The sequence below is a fragment of the Chrysochloris asiatica genome, unplaced genomic scaffold (assembly GCF_000296735.1).
Source record: "Chrysochloris asiatica unplaced genomic scaffold, ChrAsi1.0 scaffold00185, whole genome shotgun sequence".
Lineage (NCBI taxonomy): Eukaryota > Metazoa > Chordata > Mammalia > Afrosoricida > Chrysochloridae > Chrysochloris > Chrysochloris asiatica.
In genome coordinates, this window is record NW_006408703.1 from 695158 (window position 1) to 713527 (window position 18370).

Consider the following 18370-nt stretch of genomic DNA (forward strand, 5'->3'; position numbering starts at 1 on the left):
CTCAGGAATATCCCTCCCATTGTCTGCACCGCCTTTAGGCAAAAGCTTTGCTTGCTTTCCCAGGAGACAAGAATAAAATAATTAGGGCTTGTTCAGGGGTAGTTGATGAATTTCTTAGTCTGGAGACTTTAGCCCCCTGGTTTGCTTGTTTGCTATTTCCACACCAAAAGTGGTTTAGAATCAACTGAACGAGTAGAATTAAACAAGAATGTAGCTCCTTGTTGACATCTCTCTCTCTGAAGGTCTGATGGGAGAAGACAGTGGTGAAAGTGGCTGTGAATTTTAGTTAGCCCTAGTACGCTGTTCTCAGGATTTGAAAAACTGGAGATGGACAATAAAACTATAGTGCACTTAAAGTCAAGGGCTACAGTACAGAAACTCCCAACAACTTATTGCAAACAAGCAAACAACTGTTCAACAGCTTTTTATATTTGGTTGTTGCTATTGTTAAGTGCTGTCCAGTCTGACCCATAGTGACCCTATATAGGGTTTCTGAGGAGCGGCTGGTGAGCTTGAACCGCCAACCTTGCAGTTCAAACGAGTTTGCAGTCTGGCACATTAACCCACAGCACCACACCAGTATCATTATGTAAAGCTACTGTTTTCTCCCATTTATCTCTTTTGATATGAAGTGACTGCATATAATAATGACACAAAAATAAAATTTTCATTTCAAAAAAATAAATTTTCATGAGATAGCAAAAACACATTAATGACTAGAGAGAAAATCTGAAATTGATAATGCTACATCCTAATGGAAAAATTAAGGAGCTCTGGTAGCGTAGTGGTTACAAATCGGGCTGCTAACCTGAAGGTCGGCAGTTCGAAACTACCAGCGGTTCCGCAGGAGAAAGATGAGGCGTTCTGCTTCCGTAAAGATTTACAGCCTCGGAAACCCTGTGCAGGGTCACTATGAGTTGCAACCAACTCCACGGTACTTAACAACAACAACAATGGAAAAACTAAGTCTTAATCATTCATGTTTGGATACCTCATGCTCTGAGATAGGAGAAGAGCTTCTAAACACTGATGGTGGAGTGACACATGTAGGTACAAGCGGCAATGCTCTGGAGGACTTACACTTTTACACTTTCCCTTAGTCTATACCAGTCGCTCTCTGGAAACCTTATACAGGGTCGCTATGGGTCAGAACCAACTTGCCGGCAGTTAACAACAACAAATTTTATTTTACTTTTAGTATGTTAAGCCCAATATTAGCTTCAGCTAGGTAATCAACTTATTTGAATGAAGAACAGAAGGCATTTATTTCCCAGAAGCTTTCTAATACAGGCAGTCCCAAGGTTATGACGGTCCAGATTTATGTACAACCCGTAGTTATGAATCAAACCCCGTAAAGACTGTTACAGTAAAATTTCGAGGTACATACAATGATTCACAATAACAAACGGGTACTACTTCACAACGTGCATGAAAACACTATTATTATTACTGTATTATTATGTTCAAAATGTTCTTTAGTGTATCTGCAGGTATTTTTTAAAATGTTCTTTATGCATAAAAAGTACACACTATATACAATATATCAAGACAAACATCTGACTAAGTGATGTTCGATACAAATCTTACCTAACTGTTTGATTTACATATGAATTCGACTTAAAGACAGATTTAGGAATGGAGCTTGTTCGTAATCCAGGGACTGCCTATAATAGATTTTGAAGAAGCTAAAAATGACACAGTTTAGTACAAACTGACCTTTACCTTTATTGCTTGTATACACAGGAATACATTATAAAACTCAGTGGGAGGGAGAGAAAACGGAAGAAAAGATTACCTGCTGTAGCATTTTTAAGCACATTTTTGATAACTTCTTAGACCAACTTGCTTATCTGAAATAGAGCAAAACTACAACACAATCATAACTCTAATAATCACAGCAATTATGCTTCCATTTCTTATTTTCTCTTCATACATTAATGCTATAAAAATGAGGTCAATGACATCCTTATTTAAAAGACACCTTGTACTGGTATCAAAATGACTTGATTTTAATGCCAACTGAAAAAATAGAGCTTCTGTTGTCTATTATTTCAATGAAGTTTTATTACTTTAAAGTTATTTTCAAGTTGGTAGCAAAGTTACTGTCAACAATATAAAATTTCTCTTTATAAGTGTTGAAATGTTCTCTTAAAAGTGTTGAAAGGCAGCAGGCACTCTTGGAGGGCTTGCAAGGAAAGTAAATTCTCCAAATATTTAGGAGAAGTGGGCTACTTAATGAATCTGTATTTACTTCTTTAGCTTCCTTACTAGCTCAGCTTTCCTGATTTATCAGGTTTATTTTTCATTGGTATCGTGAAAGGAAATTCAAAGTCCAGCCTTTACCTGGAGCAAGTATTTCCATTTTTCAATAACTCCCTTTAGTTTTTCAAATACATGGTGAAACAATCCAATAATCATTGCAGGAAGGAATGATTATTTATGCTGGATCACGTTCATTTGCTCTTTAATTTCAAGCTTTACAATTCAATACACATCCACACAGTCTGAGAATTAAAAATCTTTACCCCTTTAAAAAGGGGCTTCCATTTTATTCAATGTACCATAGTCCAATTGTAGTTGAATGGAACCGTGTAAAATTCGCTTTCATTAAACACAGCAGCCATCACTTACCTTTAAATATTTTATGGATGAAACTAAGTTCAGTACTGATCCAAGGATGCTGGTATCAAGACCCTCGGTTTGAACTATTCCTATAGGTTTAATATTTCTGTGATGTACCACCAATTATTCTACAATTACAATACCCTGTCTTTAGCTTGATATATATATACCATATTTTGGAAAAAAAACAAAAACAAAAACAAAAAACATTAGTAATGTTTTGAGATGACATACGTGAACAAAATCATTATTGAGGGTCTACCTCTAATATGGAAAGAAGGAAAGGAAGAAAGACAATGTTTGCATACAGCAGCCAGTTTGATAGCCCTGTTGTTGTTAGCCTCGCCTTCACACCATGAGCATGCATATACAGCCACAGTTCCCTGCATGTGTTTGGATGTGAAGAATTGCTGCTTATTCAAGTCACCAATGCCTCCATGTTATGCAATGAGACAGTTGAGTTGCAAGTCCACCATGAGCACAGGAAAATAAATGACGAAACAAATGCAGCCAATAGAGGCAGTTGGCATTCAGAACACATCAAAAAAGCTTAACACTCATAAACTGTCATTATAAGGGCTTTTCTTTCCTTAAAAAACAAAACAAGTCTTTGCATATTTAAAATTTAAAGGGTCCCAGAGAATCATGATGTGCCTTGTCGTTTTTGCTGCTGACTTCTGATGACGTCTAGCTGTTTTTTGCATTGCTGGTAGTAAGTAGAGAGGCTTTTATTTTCATCTAAAAGCTTTTTATGTTCCTGTACCAGACGAGATGTATTTTGCTGGTCCTTTTCATCCTGGTCCAGTTCTGCAACTAGTTCTTGCCTAAAAACAAATATCACATAATAAAATATAATACAAGAGGGAAAAACGCATACCTTACTAGCTGACAATGGGAGTTCAATTATACATCTTAAGTGCATCACTCACATTTAATTAGGAGGTGAAATGGAAGCTCTTATCCTCTACTACACAATGCCATAATCCTTTTAATAAGTAGCTATACAAAGACAATTAATGAAACAGATTAAATGGTATAATGAAAGTTACATAAATTTTCATTTGGTATCTCCTTTCATGGTAGGGAGCAAGGGGAAGGTTGGGGGAAACTCTAGTAAGCTACAGAAAAACATTTGAGGTTTTCCACCTTTCACGGTCTACTTTGATATCCCTATTTTGAAGTCGCAATCTTAATTAACAACAGTGTCAAGTTGTAGCTGATAGAACGTTATCCAAGTAATTAAAATAAATGCTACCTAACTTAAGTCTCTTTTCTATTTTAAAACAGTGAGAAAAATCTAAAGTACTGCTTTTGAATCCTTTCCTTTTGGAAACATTAAAAAAAAAGAAAACAATTAGAATCTTTTATAGTCTGGTGAACTTCTTTATGTCTAAATACTTTTCTTATTAAAAGGACAATACATTATTAAAGTTCTTAAAGTTGACATACTGTATGTAATTGAATAATTAATTTTAAAAAATCCTCAAATAAACTCAGTTCTTAATGTAAACAGTCTTCATTTATAATGGACATCACTTTCACAGCTCTCCCTCTACCTCACCACTTACAGGGCTCCTGATTAGAGACTAAAGTAGGAGAAAACAACAACAGTCTGGGCTAAGAATGTGAGGTAGAAATATAAAGTGCTTTGTTTTTAAACCTATGTGTCAAGCAGTTCCACAGTCAGGGCTATAATTTCCTCACAGTTGTATCTTATTTTCTATTTAGCCTTAAAGTTAAAAAGCTGAATTCATTTAAATCATTATATCAGTAAATTGTGTTTAAATTACTTCTTTAAAAATTTTTGAAGCACAAAAAGAAAATTTTTTAAAAATTACTTAAAAAAATGCAGTCTTCGTATATTTAGTTAATACAGGGAACCTTATTACTATGTAGGCTTATGCTGTTGTTGGTCAGTGCCCTTGAGTCCCGTTCGACCACAGGCCCCTTGCAGAGTTTCCAAGGAACATCTGGTGAGTTCACACTGCTGGACTTCCAGTTCAAACCAACCTTGAGGTCCAGTACTTATCCTGCAGTGCCAAACCAGGACTCCCTATAGGCATACAGTTGCCATGTTTTCGTCTTATAACATTTTATTTTAGTTACCATCATAAATCAGATTTGTAAGTGTACACTTTCTTTAGGATTATGCTTAAGGAAATTGATGATTAAAAATCAAACACAAATTATGAATGAAGGTGTGTAGAAATTGGACTGCATTTCTTAAAACAAAAAGAGGGCAAGAGGGTAGGTTCTAAATTTGGGTAAAGAACTCTCCAGGAAAGCACTTAAAGGGAAATGAAACAATACCCTAAAATAAGCACTTGACTATACAGTTGATGGTTCAAACTTCAAACTCACCAGCCGCTCCTTGGTAATCCTATACAGGGTCACAACAACACTCCCAAACTCATACCTGAAAAGACTGTTGTCTAAATGCTTTATGTCTAAATGCTTTTCTTATTTAAGGGACAATATATTCTTAAAGTTCTTAAAGTTGACATACTGGATGTAACTGAATAATTAATAAAAAAAATCCTCAAATAAACTTTACAGGCAAACACTTAAAGGGAAATGAAACAATACCCTAATAAGCACTTGACTATAAGTGCTTGACTTTACACAATAACTCGAAACAGGTTTTAACTCAATTTAAATTCATAATGCAGTTTAACATATTTCATACTTTCAATGTTAATGGACTTTTATTTTTATTCATAAAAAATACTTACTTTCTTTGTAATAACAAAGCAATCTCTGTTTGAACTTTCATATATTCTTGTGCCATTTTACAATGCTGTTCAAACACTGCCATAGATTCTTTGGAGTTTGGGCATGGTGCTAGAGGCTGGAAATAAATCAGGAATGTTAAATCAATTCTCAGTATCTAGTTAAGAGTGAAGGCAGACTATAATACATTTTGTTGCAACCCTAAAGTAGTGACCCTTTAAAAATAAGCATTAAACTATGCTTTAGCAAGGAGCCCTGGTGTGGCACTGTGGGTTAATGTGCTGGACAGGAAAGTCAGTTTCAACTGCAAAGTTGGTGGTTCAAGCTCAACAACTGCTGCCTGGAAACCATACAAAAAGAACCAACTCTATGACACTTAACAATAATGCTTTAGTGAATTTCAATTTCTTCTTGTCAGAGTTAACCCAGGAGCTTAAATTTACATTTGCTGTTTAACGCTTCAAGTTACTGAGAATCGTGACAACAGTACATTTGTTGTTAAGTGCCATCAACTCAGTTCTGACTCATAGCGACCTGTATAAGGTTTCTGAGGACTGGCTGGCTGGTTTGAATTGCCGACCTTGTCGTTAAAGGTCCAGTACTTATCTTACAGCGCCACACCAGGACTCCAAGAGTACTACTCTGAGCCTGTAGTATTACATTTCAGGCTACCAAATTCTATGTATTATTCCAAAAAGATATTTATGGCTCTTGTATTCATGAAGATGCACTTAAGTATATTACTTATATTTTCAGTCACTATGAACTGACAGTATATTGTAAAATACACTCAATTAGGAAATAGCTTATATGAGGTTTTAGATTTTAATGCACTAAAATTAAAGAGTGAGCATGCTATGCTTAGCAGTCACCAATAAAGACACAGCAGAGAACTTTAAGATGACTATTAATTAACAGCACACTATTTTGCTAATTTAATATGTGTAAACCTAATTGAAAGGAACTCTGGTAGCATAGTGGTTAGGAGCCGGGCTGCTAACCTCAAGGTCAGCAGTTCAAAACTACCAGGCATTCCATGGGAGAAAGATGAGACCTTCTGCTTCCGTAAAGATTTAAAGCCTTGGAAACCCAATACAGGGTTGCTATGAGTTGGAACCGACTCCATGGCACACCACCACCACCACCAAACCTAATTGAAAGACTCATCTAACTTGGCATTAAAAAATTTAACAAGACCATCTAAAGGCATAAATGAAAATATAATGATACAAATAAAATTGTCAGCTTAAAACATAAAACTTCTTTATAAGGAAAAAGTAAATATTCAATGAAAAAGTACTTTTTACCTGTAGTTGGTGATCCAGTGTAAGATAAGCCATTGGTATGGAGTTATCTGATCCATTAGTATCTGGAATTGAAGCAAATGCTTTATTTTCTGACAAATAATTATAAACCAAAAGCAAGAAAGCATGCATGGGAGTCTGGTATAATTTTCCTGAAGTAAACAATATGTAGGATTTAAGTTATTGCTACTGGTAATGAAAAAAAATTATTTTGAATTCTAAAGGTAAAAAGAGGAGACCCAATGACCAGATAGTTGGAATGCACTCACACAACAATTTGAGTTGGTTGCTGATGGGGCACAACTAAAAATGAAGAGAAAGAGCTGTAAACATTCAATGAAAATCGGAACACGGAATGTACAAAGTATGAATCTGGGAAAATTAGAAGTTATCAAAAATGAAATGGAACGCATAACCATTGATAACTTAGGTATACAGTGAGCTGAAATGGACTGGTATTGGACATTTTGAATTTGATGACCACATGGTTTACTATGCAGGGAATGACAAATCGAAGAGGAATGGTGTTGCATTTCATTATCAAAAAGAATATATAGGATAATATCCATGCACCTACAGGGAAGCCCAGTTAATACCACTATTATTCAAATTTACGCACCAACCACTAAAGCCAGTGAGAATGAAATAAAAGAATTCTACCAACTTCTTCAATCTGAAATTGATCAAACATGCAATCAAGAAGTATTGATCATTACTGGTGATTGGAATGCAAAGTTTGGGAGCAAAGAGGAAGGATCAGTACTTGGAAAATACGGCCTTGATGACAGAAAATAATGCTGGATATTGCATGATAGAATTCTGCAAAATCAAATGATTTGTTCATTTAAAATACCTTTAGACAGCCTAAGAGACAATTTATACACATGGACCTCACCAGATGGAATACACAGAAATCAAATTGACTACATCTTCGGAAAGATACAATGGAAAAGTTCCATATCATCAGTCAAAACAAGGCCAGTTGTAAAACAGACAGACCTTCAATTGCTCATATGTAAATCCAAGCTGAAGCTGAAGAAAATGAAAACAAGTCCACGGGAGCCAATGCTATGACCTTGAATATATCCCACCTGAATTTAGAGATCTGAAGAACATATTTGATACATTAAACAATAAAGACCAAAGACCAGAAGAGTTGTGGAATGACATCAAGAACACCATATACGAAGAAAGCAAAAAGTCATTAAGAAGACAAGAAAGAAGGAAAAGATAAAAATGGATGTCAAAAGAGACACTGAAACTTAATCTCCAGCATAGAGATGCTAAAGCAAATGGAAGAAATGAGGAAGTACAAGACCTGAATTGAAAATTTCAAAGGTCAGCTCGAGAAGACAAAGTCAAATATTACAACAAAATGTGCAAAGATCTGTAGTCAGAAAACCAAAAGGGAAGAACACGCTCAACATTTCTCAAGTTGGGGGAACTGAAGAAAAAATTGAAGTTCAACTTTAATTATTGTAGGATTCTTTGGGCAAATTACTGAATGATGCAGGAAAGCATCAAGAGAAGATGGAAGGAATACACAGAGTCACTGTACCAGAAGGAAATGGTTGGTGTTCAACCATCTCAAGAGACAGTATATGATCATGAGCCAATGATTCTGAAGGAAGAAGTTCAAGGTACAATGAAGGAATTGGCCTTGGCTCCAGGAATTGATGGAATAAAAATTGAAATCTTTCAAGAAAGTGAGGCGGCAATGCAGGCACTCACTCATCTATGGCAAGAAAGTTGGAAGACAGTTATCTGACAGATTGATTGGAAGAGATCCATATTTGTGCCCCTTCCAAAGAGAAGTGACCTAACAGAATGCAGAAATCATTGGACAGTATCTTTGATATCCCATGTGAGTAAAAATTTTACTAAAGGTATTACAGAAACGGCTGGAAGCATACATGACAGAAAACTTCCAGAGGTTCAAGCTGGATTCAGAAGAGGACATGGAACGGAAGATATTATTGCTGATGCTGGTGGATCTTGGCTGAAAGCAGAGGATACCGGAAAGATGTTAACCTGTACTTTTTTATTTACTGTGCAATGACTTTTGATTGACAAGCTATGGAAAACAGTGAAGTATGAGTATTCCGGAACACTTATTTGTGCTCATGAGGAATCTGTATATACACCAAGAGGCAGTTGTTCGAACAGAACCTGGGAACACTGAATGGCTTAAAATTAAGAAATGTGTGTGACACGGTTATATTCTTTCACCATACTTATTCAACCTGTATGCTGAGCAAATAATCCGAGAAGCTGGGTTGTATGAAGAAAAACATGACATCAGGATTAGAGGAAGACTCATTAACAACCTGCATGCGATATGATACAACCTTGCTTGTTGAAAGTGAAGAGGACTTAAAATATTTACTGATGAAGATCAAAAAGAGCACAGCCTTCGGTATGGATTGCATCTCAATGTAAAGAAAACAAAAATCCTCACCACTGGATTAATAAACAACATTCTTATCAAGTGATGAAAGATTGAAGTTGACAAGGACTTCATTTTTGGATCAACTATCAACACTCATGGAAGCAACAGTCAAGAAAATAAATGACATATTGTATTAGGCAAATTTGCTGCACAAGACCTTTTTAAACTGTTGAAGAGCAAAGATGTCAGCTTGAGGACTAAGGTGTGCCTGACCCAAGCCATGGTATTTTCAATAACCTCATATATGCATGGGAAAGCTGGACAGTGAATAAGGAAGACCATAGAAGAATTGATGCTTTTGAGTTGAAGTATTGGAGGAGACTATTGAAAGTTCCATGGGCTTCCAAAAGAAGAAACAGAACTGTGTTGGAAGAAGTACAGCCAGAGTGCTCCTTGGAGGCCAGCATGGCCCAACTTCGTCTCTCCTACTTCGGACATATTGTCAGGTGGGACCAGCTGCTGGAGAAGGATATCATGTTTGGTAGGTGGAGGGTCAGAGAAAAAAAGAGGAAGACCCCCAGTGAGATGGATTGGCAAAGTGGCAGCATCAATGGACTTAAGCATGGCAACAGTTGTGAGGCTGGCCCAGAACCGGGCAGTGTGGGCAGTGTTTTGTACCGACTTGATGGTACCTAACAACAACAACAACTTTAATCAATACAGAATGTTAAAAAAATATATTAAAACAGGGAAAGAGAAAAAGCAATGGACACATTCCCTGCCAGTGAATTTATACTTTACTGGTTTCAGTGAGACGAATTCAAAGTAGTCCATTTATCAAATTTGAACAGACTGCTTTGTTGGCATTTCAAGAGAGGAAAGACTGCCTTAACAATCTGCACGAGAAACAAGAGATGGTCTTTTCTTAATGGTAATGTTTATGTGGTAGAGCTCCTACGTAAAAAGTGCAATTGTGAAGTCCTAGAAACTGAAAGTAAACCTGATAACCTGATACACTGTCTCATTTGATCTGTGGTTGGAAGCTCAGTGCTTATCTTACAGCACCATACCAAGATTCTTTCCCATTTTAGGAGAGAAAAAATCATTGACTTTGTCTAGCCCTTTTTCTGATAAGCAACTCCTTTAGGAAGTGGTGAATAAAGGCAATGTCAGCAAAGACACTACAGTCAATTCAATAAAAAGTGAAGACAATTTGATTGTTCTGTAACCTTATTTATTGTTGACTGATAATATAGTTTTGTTTTTTAAGTCAAAGAGATGAGCTTGCAAAATTAAGTTAAATCAGATCAAATGAGACAATGCATTAAGTAAGGAACACCATACAGAGCAGACCTATCCCAAGTACTCAGCTCGTGGTGGTGGTGGTAGTTATCATTGCTCTAACAAATGGCAAGTCAGGAAGAACGAAGGGCCATTTTAAATTGTTTGTGTTTCAGATTGAAAAGGTAATGTTTATGAAATAGTGGAGTGAAACAATAATAAAGTATTGCCTAGCAGAGTCTTAAAGTACTACTTAACATCTTATTTCAACATAAAGTAAGAGACTAAACAAAAGTCATTTATTATTACTTTAACAAACCCTCTCTCAACTCCCAATAACGGTTTCAAACTAGCTCCCACAGAACACAGTTTTACATAAAACTAACACTGATTAAAAATTACTTCCCTTGGGCTTTATAGGAGAAATTAAGTGACTTGAAAGATTTCCCTAAATTTAGTGATTTTACTCTTTTTGCTCTTTCTTAGTTTTTTTTTTTTTTTTTGCAATTTGATGTAAATTATATCAGCATGCTGAATCTACTAAATATCTTGGCAGAAAGTACAACATATCAATGCTTCATAGTATTTTGAAGATGGAAACAGAATCCAAGGACTGTGTTACACTAACAATTAAAGCCCTTGCATGGTGAGGAACTTAAGATCCTTTATTTAATTTTCATCCTTTCTCTAAAGCCAAGAAGTAGGATTTCACTTTCTCACTTGTATCTATACTTTTCTAGATTTTAAATTTAGCTTTTAGCCTCTACTAGCAATAACTGGTTCTAAGATAACAAGGTTAGTTCACGACAGTTCTTTTTTTCATTTAAATTAATATTTCAATTACTTATGTAACTTAGCCTTTTACTCTGAATGATAAGACTCACATTGATTTGGTTAAATTAAGTGGGAGAAACTTTTCTGGTACACGACACACAAGACTTATGATCTATAACTCTTTAAAGAACGTGTTCTCTTCAGATGGAATATCTTCTCCCTTCTGCTTTATGATTAGATTTCCATCAATATTTTACAAAAAAGTAAGGACTATACCAGATCATATTTTATTGATTTCTCTTTTAATTATTAAAATACTCAGCTAGTAAGACAAACTTATTACTTTATTCTAAAGCATAATGAGTTTAAAGCAAATTTATTTTATTATATAATTGTTGTTAAGTGCTGTCGAGTCGGTTTTGACTCATAGCAACCCTGTATAGGGTTTCTGAGGAGCAGCTGGTGGGTTTGAACTGCTGACCTTGCAGCTCAAACTGATTTTGTGGTCCAGTGTATTATCCTGTAGCACCCCATCAGGAATCCTATTATATAATATTATGTACTGTGATGAACTTATTTTTAATGTATATTAAAATAAGTACTGTGAGCCCTGGTGTGACACTGTAGGATAATCACTGAACTGCTAACTACAAGGTTGGCAGTTCCAACCCACCAGCTGCTCTCAGAATCCCTATACAAGGCTGCTATGAGTCAGAACCGACTCGATGTCACACAATAACAAAAATCACTCTAACCACATTGTGTACGCAATGCGCCCGTCTTACATTTCCATCTTTGCAAAGTAATAAGCACAGAAACTCTTTCATGAGTTTTTCTCCCTCTGTAGCTTCCTCTGGTTTAAGCACCTCTTACTATATCTTTTAGATAGGCATATCATTGTTTATGATTATATTACACATTGAAACTACAGAGCACTTATTATCTACTATGATTATTACATTGTTGTGTCCCTATTTTTCTCTGAAAGCATGCAAATATTTCTCCCCTTTTAAATAAAAAAAAAATCTAATTACGCAGATGTTTTAACTTATATGTATACTCCTATTTTTTTTTCCTTGGGTGAGTGGGCCTTCAAAGAAAAAGCTTTTACCCATAATTTATTCTATTGCTTATTAATCAATACTTTTACAAGTATTGGAAATTGTATAAAGCTGAACTTATGACTACCACACAAATGTAAACCACAGTCTCAATTACTAAACTTGTATTCAAAATTTTTAAAAATGACAGCCATACATTTACAAGATATTTCAAAGCAAAGATAAAATTTCGTAGATGGTACTGCAACTGAGGCATAGTAGTAAGACTTCTAGTTACTGGTGTTTTGTACTAGAAAGAAAGAAATATGAGACAAGAGTTGGAAGGACTGGAGAACACATGAAGTGGACAAAAGTTAAGAGGCAGTTCATAGAATTTTTACTTTATTCTCATGAAACCGTAACCGGCCACATGGTGACTCTTATCATAGACTGAGGCAAAGAAGTTTCACCAAGTTGAGAGACCAAAACCAAAAAACCAAACCCAGTGAGTTACAGCAACCTTATAGGATAAAACAGAACTTCCTCATAGAGTTTCCAAGGCCGTAAATCTTCACAGAAGCAGACTGTCCCATTTTTCTCTCAACAGTGTGGCTGGTGGGTTTGAACCACCAACTCTTTGGTTGGTAACTGAGTGCTGTATTTCAAGACCAGGAAAATGCCCTTATTGTTAGAATATTTCTCATTGGAGGGTTCTAGAACCTAAAATGTGACAAGAGCATTTTCCTGTTTGCCTCTGGGGAGCACATTAATGACAAATTCTGCATCTATGCTGTCTGTTGAATGTCCTGGATAACCCTAGATATTCTATGCTTGGGATGAAACTTGGGATTTCTGGTGTGACATTGCAGGATAAGTGCTGGCTTTATCATCCTACATTCAAAATTGCAAGGTAGGCAGTTTGGAACCCACTATCTGCTCCTTGGAAACTTTAACTGTTATCTGTTGGAACCAACTCCATCGCACTAACAACAGGGGAAAACTTTCGGAGCTTCTGTCATCACTAAATTTATGCTTACTAAAAATGAGAGTGACATCCCTGACTAAATGTAGATCTACCTTACATGTTACAGAGAAAAGCCACTCAGTTAATTTTAAAATTAAATTATAAGGTTGACTAAACCATGCCAAATATTTATAAATACACAGGAGCAGTTTAGTTTGATAAAAACAAAAAGCTGACTTTTGAATTTCAGTTTAATTGCCACTATTAATAATACAGCTGATCCAAAGTAAAATGTCTAATGATGTAATTTTGCAAGGTCTAAGAAATCATCGTTCTCACATTTGACTTATCAACACAAAAATTTGTTTCTATAGAAGTATATCATTATATGTCAAGGTACTCTTTTAATGTTGGGGAAATGCTAATTCTGTATGGCTCATCATTTCCGGTTGGCCTAAATGAATCTATACCATTACTATCTTCAGATGTTGTTGTTGTTAAGTGCCATTAAGTTGGTTCTGACTTATAGTGACCTGTAAAGGGTTTCCTAGGAGAGGCTGCTGAGTTTGAACTGCTGACCTTGTGGTTAGCAGTTCAGTGCTAATCCTTCAATGCCACACCAGGACTCCATCTTCAGGCAGATACGTTTTTTTCCCTTGATAGACAGCTTTTAATACCAACACTGTGCCTAGTTATAATTCATACTGTTGAGTTTTTAACAACTCATAACAAGTTCAGTATCACACATTAAGTATCTTAATACACAAGCAACATTTTTCTGAAGGTAATTCATAATCAGCTGCAGCAGTATCAAGCCAGATTCAGAAGACTTGGAAAAGGGGATATCAATGTTGATGTCAGATGGATCTTGGTTGAAATCAGAGAATACCAGAAAGATGTTTACATGAGCTTTATTGACTACGCAAAGGCATCTAACTGTGTGCATTATAACAAATTATAGATAACATTATAAAAAAATGGGGATTCCAGAACACTTAATTGGGCTCATGAGGAACCTGTACATAAAACCAAGAAGCAGTTGTATTCATACAAAACAAGAGCTACTGCGTGGCTTAAAATCAGGAAAGGTGTACATCAGGGCTGTATCCTTTTATCACATTTATTCAATCTCCATGTTGAGTCAATAATCTGAGAAGCTGGATTATGTGAAGAATAATTTGGCATCTAGACTGGAGGAAGGCTCATTATCAACCTGTAACAGGCATGTGATTCAACCTCGTTTGCTTAAAGTGAGGGGGACTTATACTTACTGATGAAGATCAGAGACTACAGCTTTCAGTATGGATCACAACTCAACATAAAGACAACAAAAGTCCTCACAAATGGACCAATAAGCAACATCATGATAAATGGGAAAAGACTAGAAGTGTCCACAGTCAACACTCATGGAAGCAGCAGTTAAGCAATCAAATGCTGCATTACTACAACAGGCAAATCTGCTGCAAATGACCTCTTTAAAGTGTAAAAATTCAAAAATGGCATTTTCACACTTAGCACTTGCCCTAAGCCATGTTATTTTTAATCAACTCACATTCATGTGAAAGGTGGCTAATGAATAAAGAAGACTAGAAAAATGACTGATGCATTTGAATTGTGGTATTTGCAAAGAATATTGAGTAACCATGGACTGCTAGAAATATGAACAACTCTGTTTTGGTAGAAGTGTAGCAAGAAGATTCCTTAGAAGTGAGAATGGACATGTTATCAGGTGAGCCCAGTCCCTGAGAAGGGCATCATGCTTGATACAGTACAAGTTCAGGAAAAAGAAGACCCTCAACAATACGGATTGGCACAGTGCCTGCAACAACGGACTCAAATGTAACAGTGATTGTGAAGCTGCTGCAGGACTGAGCAGTGGTTTGTGCTGTTGTATACAGTCATTATGATTAGAAAACTGACTTCATGGCTGCTAACAACAGGCTCTCTATGGTCTATTTGATAGAATAACTATGTCGCTGAAATGCAGCCCTCCTATCAAGTATACATAATTTAAGGTATTTAATGGTAAATTTTTTCTCACTAAGGTGTATGATTAACTTATGTCTTTAAACTAAACTGAATAATTATGATAATTTTTATCATTTTGCTGATTTAGCATTAATAGACAATGGCTTTTTCTTATAAAATCTAGTAGAAGGAGCATATAGGTATAGTAGGGAAATCAAATACTGAATTACTAACAATACAATGTTTCCTAACTGCAAAAATCTACAACAAACTATCTTCAAATACATGCTTGGTATCTGGGGGAAAATGCAGAAAAGCAGGACAGTCTTTGTCTTAGTATTCAAAGATATTTAAAAATTTACTGCTAAAGTAAAATTCTGTTGTGTCATCAAGTCGATTCTGACTCATAGAAACCCTGAACAGCGTTTTCGAGGAGCAGTTGGTGGGTTTGAACTGCCAACCCTGTGGTTTGCAGTCCAGTATTAATCTTACAGTGCCACACCAGGAGTCCTACTACTAAATGTGTGATTTTTGATATGAAAATCCAAATTATTATATACTGTCTATGTTAATAAGATTGTAGTAAGGGCATGACTAAATGAATGTAAATATGATGAATTCAACTGCTTCATAATTAGAACAAGGAAATAAAGTTATCACCTGTGGAATCATCAGGGGTCCAAGGATGACTTCGAGCTGACTTTTCGGAGGTTGGTCCTGAGGTAGTGATCATTCTGATACTAGGGCTGGATGACCTACTGCTCACCTGTAAGAACAGATGACAAGAGGAAAAAAATGTGATTACTTATTTTATATGATAAGAGAAAATTTTTATTAAAAAGCAAAGGACAATTTACAATCAACATCTCATGGGATTTAGGTTCTTGGTTTGAAGGCTTAGAGTCATGGTTTCATGGGAAATCTCAGTTGGATGGCCTAACATTGCCTTTGTTAGAATTCCTAGTTTGTTGTGTAGTACCTGTGTTCTTAAAATGCCAGTGACCATCCAAGGCACAACACTGCTCTCTATATGCCTGGATCAGGAGGAAGGAGGAGTCAGGAACAGGAGGAAGATATGGAATGTGTTGGTAATGGTCCCCAAGAATAATCACTTCTTTTGCTGTGAGATCAGAAAACTGGAAGGTGCTCAATTACCATTACTGAACATTTGTTCAAACGTTCAAACAATCCTGAACAAATGAGGGAAAATGCAAAACAGGATTTCAAATTCTCAAACTCTAGACTTTCTGGAGACTACTGCCCAGAGATAATCTTTAAGCCCTAAAATAAAAATATACCCTGAAGTTATCTTCACACTGAACAACAGTTTAGCCTGACTAGTAAAACATGACTTCCATGAGTATTAGGTTCTTTTAAGATGGGATCAAATCGACAACAGCAGCTTAAGGATTAGACAGAAACCTAGAAACTGTAGGGGGCAAGAGTCCTGGTGTGGCATTGTTTGAGTTAAAGCGCTGGACTGCAAGATAGGTTTGCAGCACAAGGCTGGCGGTTCAAGCTCACCGGCTGCTCCTCGGAAACCCTATATAAGATCACTAAGAGTCAAAACTAACTCGACTATACTTAACAAACAAGTTTATATTAATGAGAGAACAACAACTCAGGAAAAAATGGTGTGAATGGTTGCACAAATCAAAAAATATAATCTATGTCACTAAATTTTACATGTAGATATTATTGAATTCGTATGTTTTGCTGCATATATTCTTAAAAAGAACAAAATAAACTTTAGAAAAAGGAAAAAAGTGAAGGACAGAGTTCAGTTTCTAACAATAGAGGTCCATAAACACTCTGCAAACAAAACAAAAGTCTAGAAATACTAGATTTATATTTTATGTATGTATGCACACACATATAAATGTGTAAATACGAAAAATGATATGCACTCACATATATCATACTTCCTAAAAACTGATGAGTTTGCAAGAAATTACGAAATACTCTGAGACTAGAAACACAACAGGATCAGCAATATTTCTGCTGTTGTTGTTGTTGTCAGGTGCCATCGAGTTGGAACTGATTCATAGTGACCCCATGCACAGCAGAACAAAACAATGTCCGGTCCTGGGCCAACCTCACCACCGCTGCCACACTTGATGCCATCAATGATGCCACCTGGCCGATCCAGCTCGTTGGGGGTCTTCCTCTTTTTCTCCGACCCTCCATCTTACCCAGCATGACATCCTTCTCCAGTGACTGCTCCCTCCTGACAACATGTCCAAAGTATGAGAGACGAAGTTTAGCCATCTTGGCCTCCAAGGAGCACTCTGGCTGCACTTCTTCCAAAACAGATCTATTGGTTCTTTTGGCTGTCCATGGCACTTTAGTATTCTCCTCTAACACCACAACTCAAAGGCATCAATTCTTCTACGATCTTCCTTATTCACTGTTCAGCTTTCGCATCCATATGATGGCTTAGGTCAGGCGTACCTTAGTCCTCAAGCTGACATCTTTGCTCTTCAACACTTTAAAAAGTTCCTGTGCAGCAGATTTGCCCAATGAAATACGTCGCCTGATCTCTTGACCGCTGCTCCTGCGAGAGTTGATAGTTGATTCAAGAAGAATGAAGTCCTTGACAACGTCAATCTTTTCTCCATTGATAAGAATGTTGTTTATGGTCCAGTGGTGAGATTTTCATTTTCTTTATAAAGAGATGTAATCCATACTGAAGGCTGTGTTCTTTGATCCTCATCAGTAAATGTTTCAAGTCCTCTTCACTTTCAGCAAGCAAGGTTGTATCATCGGCATATCGCAGGTTGTTAATGAGTCTTCCTCCAATTCTGACGCCACGTTTTTCTCATAGAACCCAGCTTCTCATATTATTTGCTCAGGGTACAGGTTGAATAATAATGGTGAAAGAACAAAACCTTGTTGCACATCTTTCCCAATTTTAAAACATTCAGTGTTCCCATGCTCTGTTTGAACAACTGCTTCTTGGTCCAGGTACAGATTTCTCAAAAGTACAATTAAGTGTTCTGGAAAACTCATACTTCGCAATGTTGTCCATAGGTTGTCATGATCTACACAATTGAAAGCCTTTGCGTAGTCAATAAAGCATAGGTAAACATCTTTCTGATATTCTCTTGCTTTCAGCCAAGATCCATCGGACATCAGCAATGATATCTCTCGTTCCACAGCCTCTTCTGAATCCAGTTTGAACCTCTGAAAGTTCTCTGTCAATGTATGACTGTAGCTGTTTCTGTACTACCTTTAGCAAAACTTTACTCGCTTGAGACATCAAAGAGATTGTCCGATGATTTCCGCATTCTGTTGGGTC

The 18370-nt window shown here is 36.4% G+C and overlaps 1 protein-coding gene across 4 annotated transcripts in view; it reads right to left on the reverse strand.

Moving 5' to 3' along the window:
- Positions 1-2472: 2472 nt before the first annotated feature.
- Positions 2473-18370, reverse strand: part of MAP3K7 (mitogen-activated protein kinase kinase kinase 7) — a 124916-nt gene continuing 109018 nt past the window's right edge. The window contains exons 13-16 of one of the 4 annotated variants that reach the window (XM_006872163.1): positions 15733-15838; positions 6660-6721; positions 5355-5470; positions 2473-3446 (exon numbers count right to left, since the gene is read on the reverse strand). In XM_006872163.1, coding sequence (XP_006872225.1) covers positions 3266-3446; positions 5355-5470; positions 6660-6721; positions 15733-15838 — 465 coding nt within the window. In that variant the 3' untranslated portion in view covers positions 2473-3265. The remainder of the gene's footprint in view (positions 3447-5354; positions 5471-6659; positions 6722-15732; positions 15839-18370) is intronic. The other 3 variants (XM_006872162.1, XM_006872165.1, XM_006872164.1) reach the window with 3 other exon arrangements.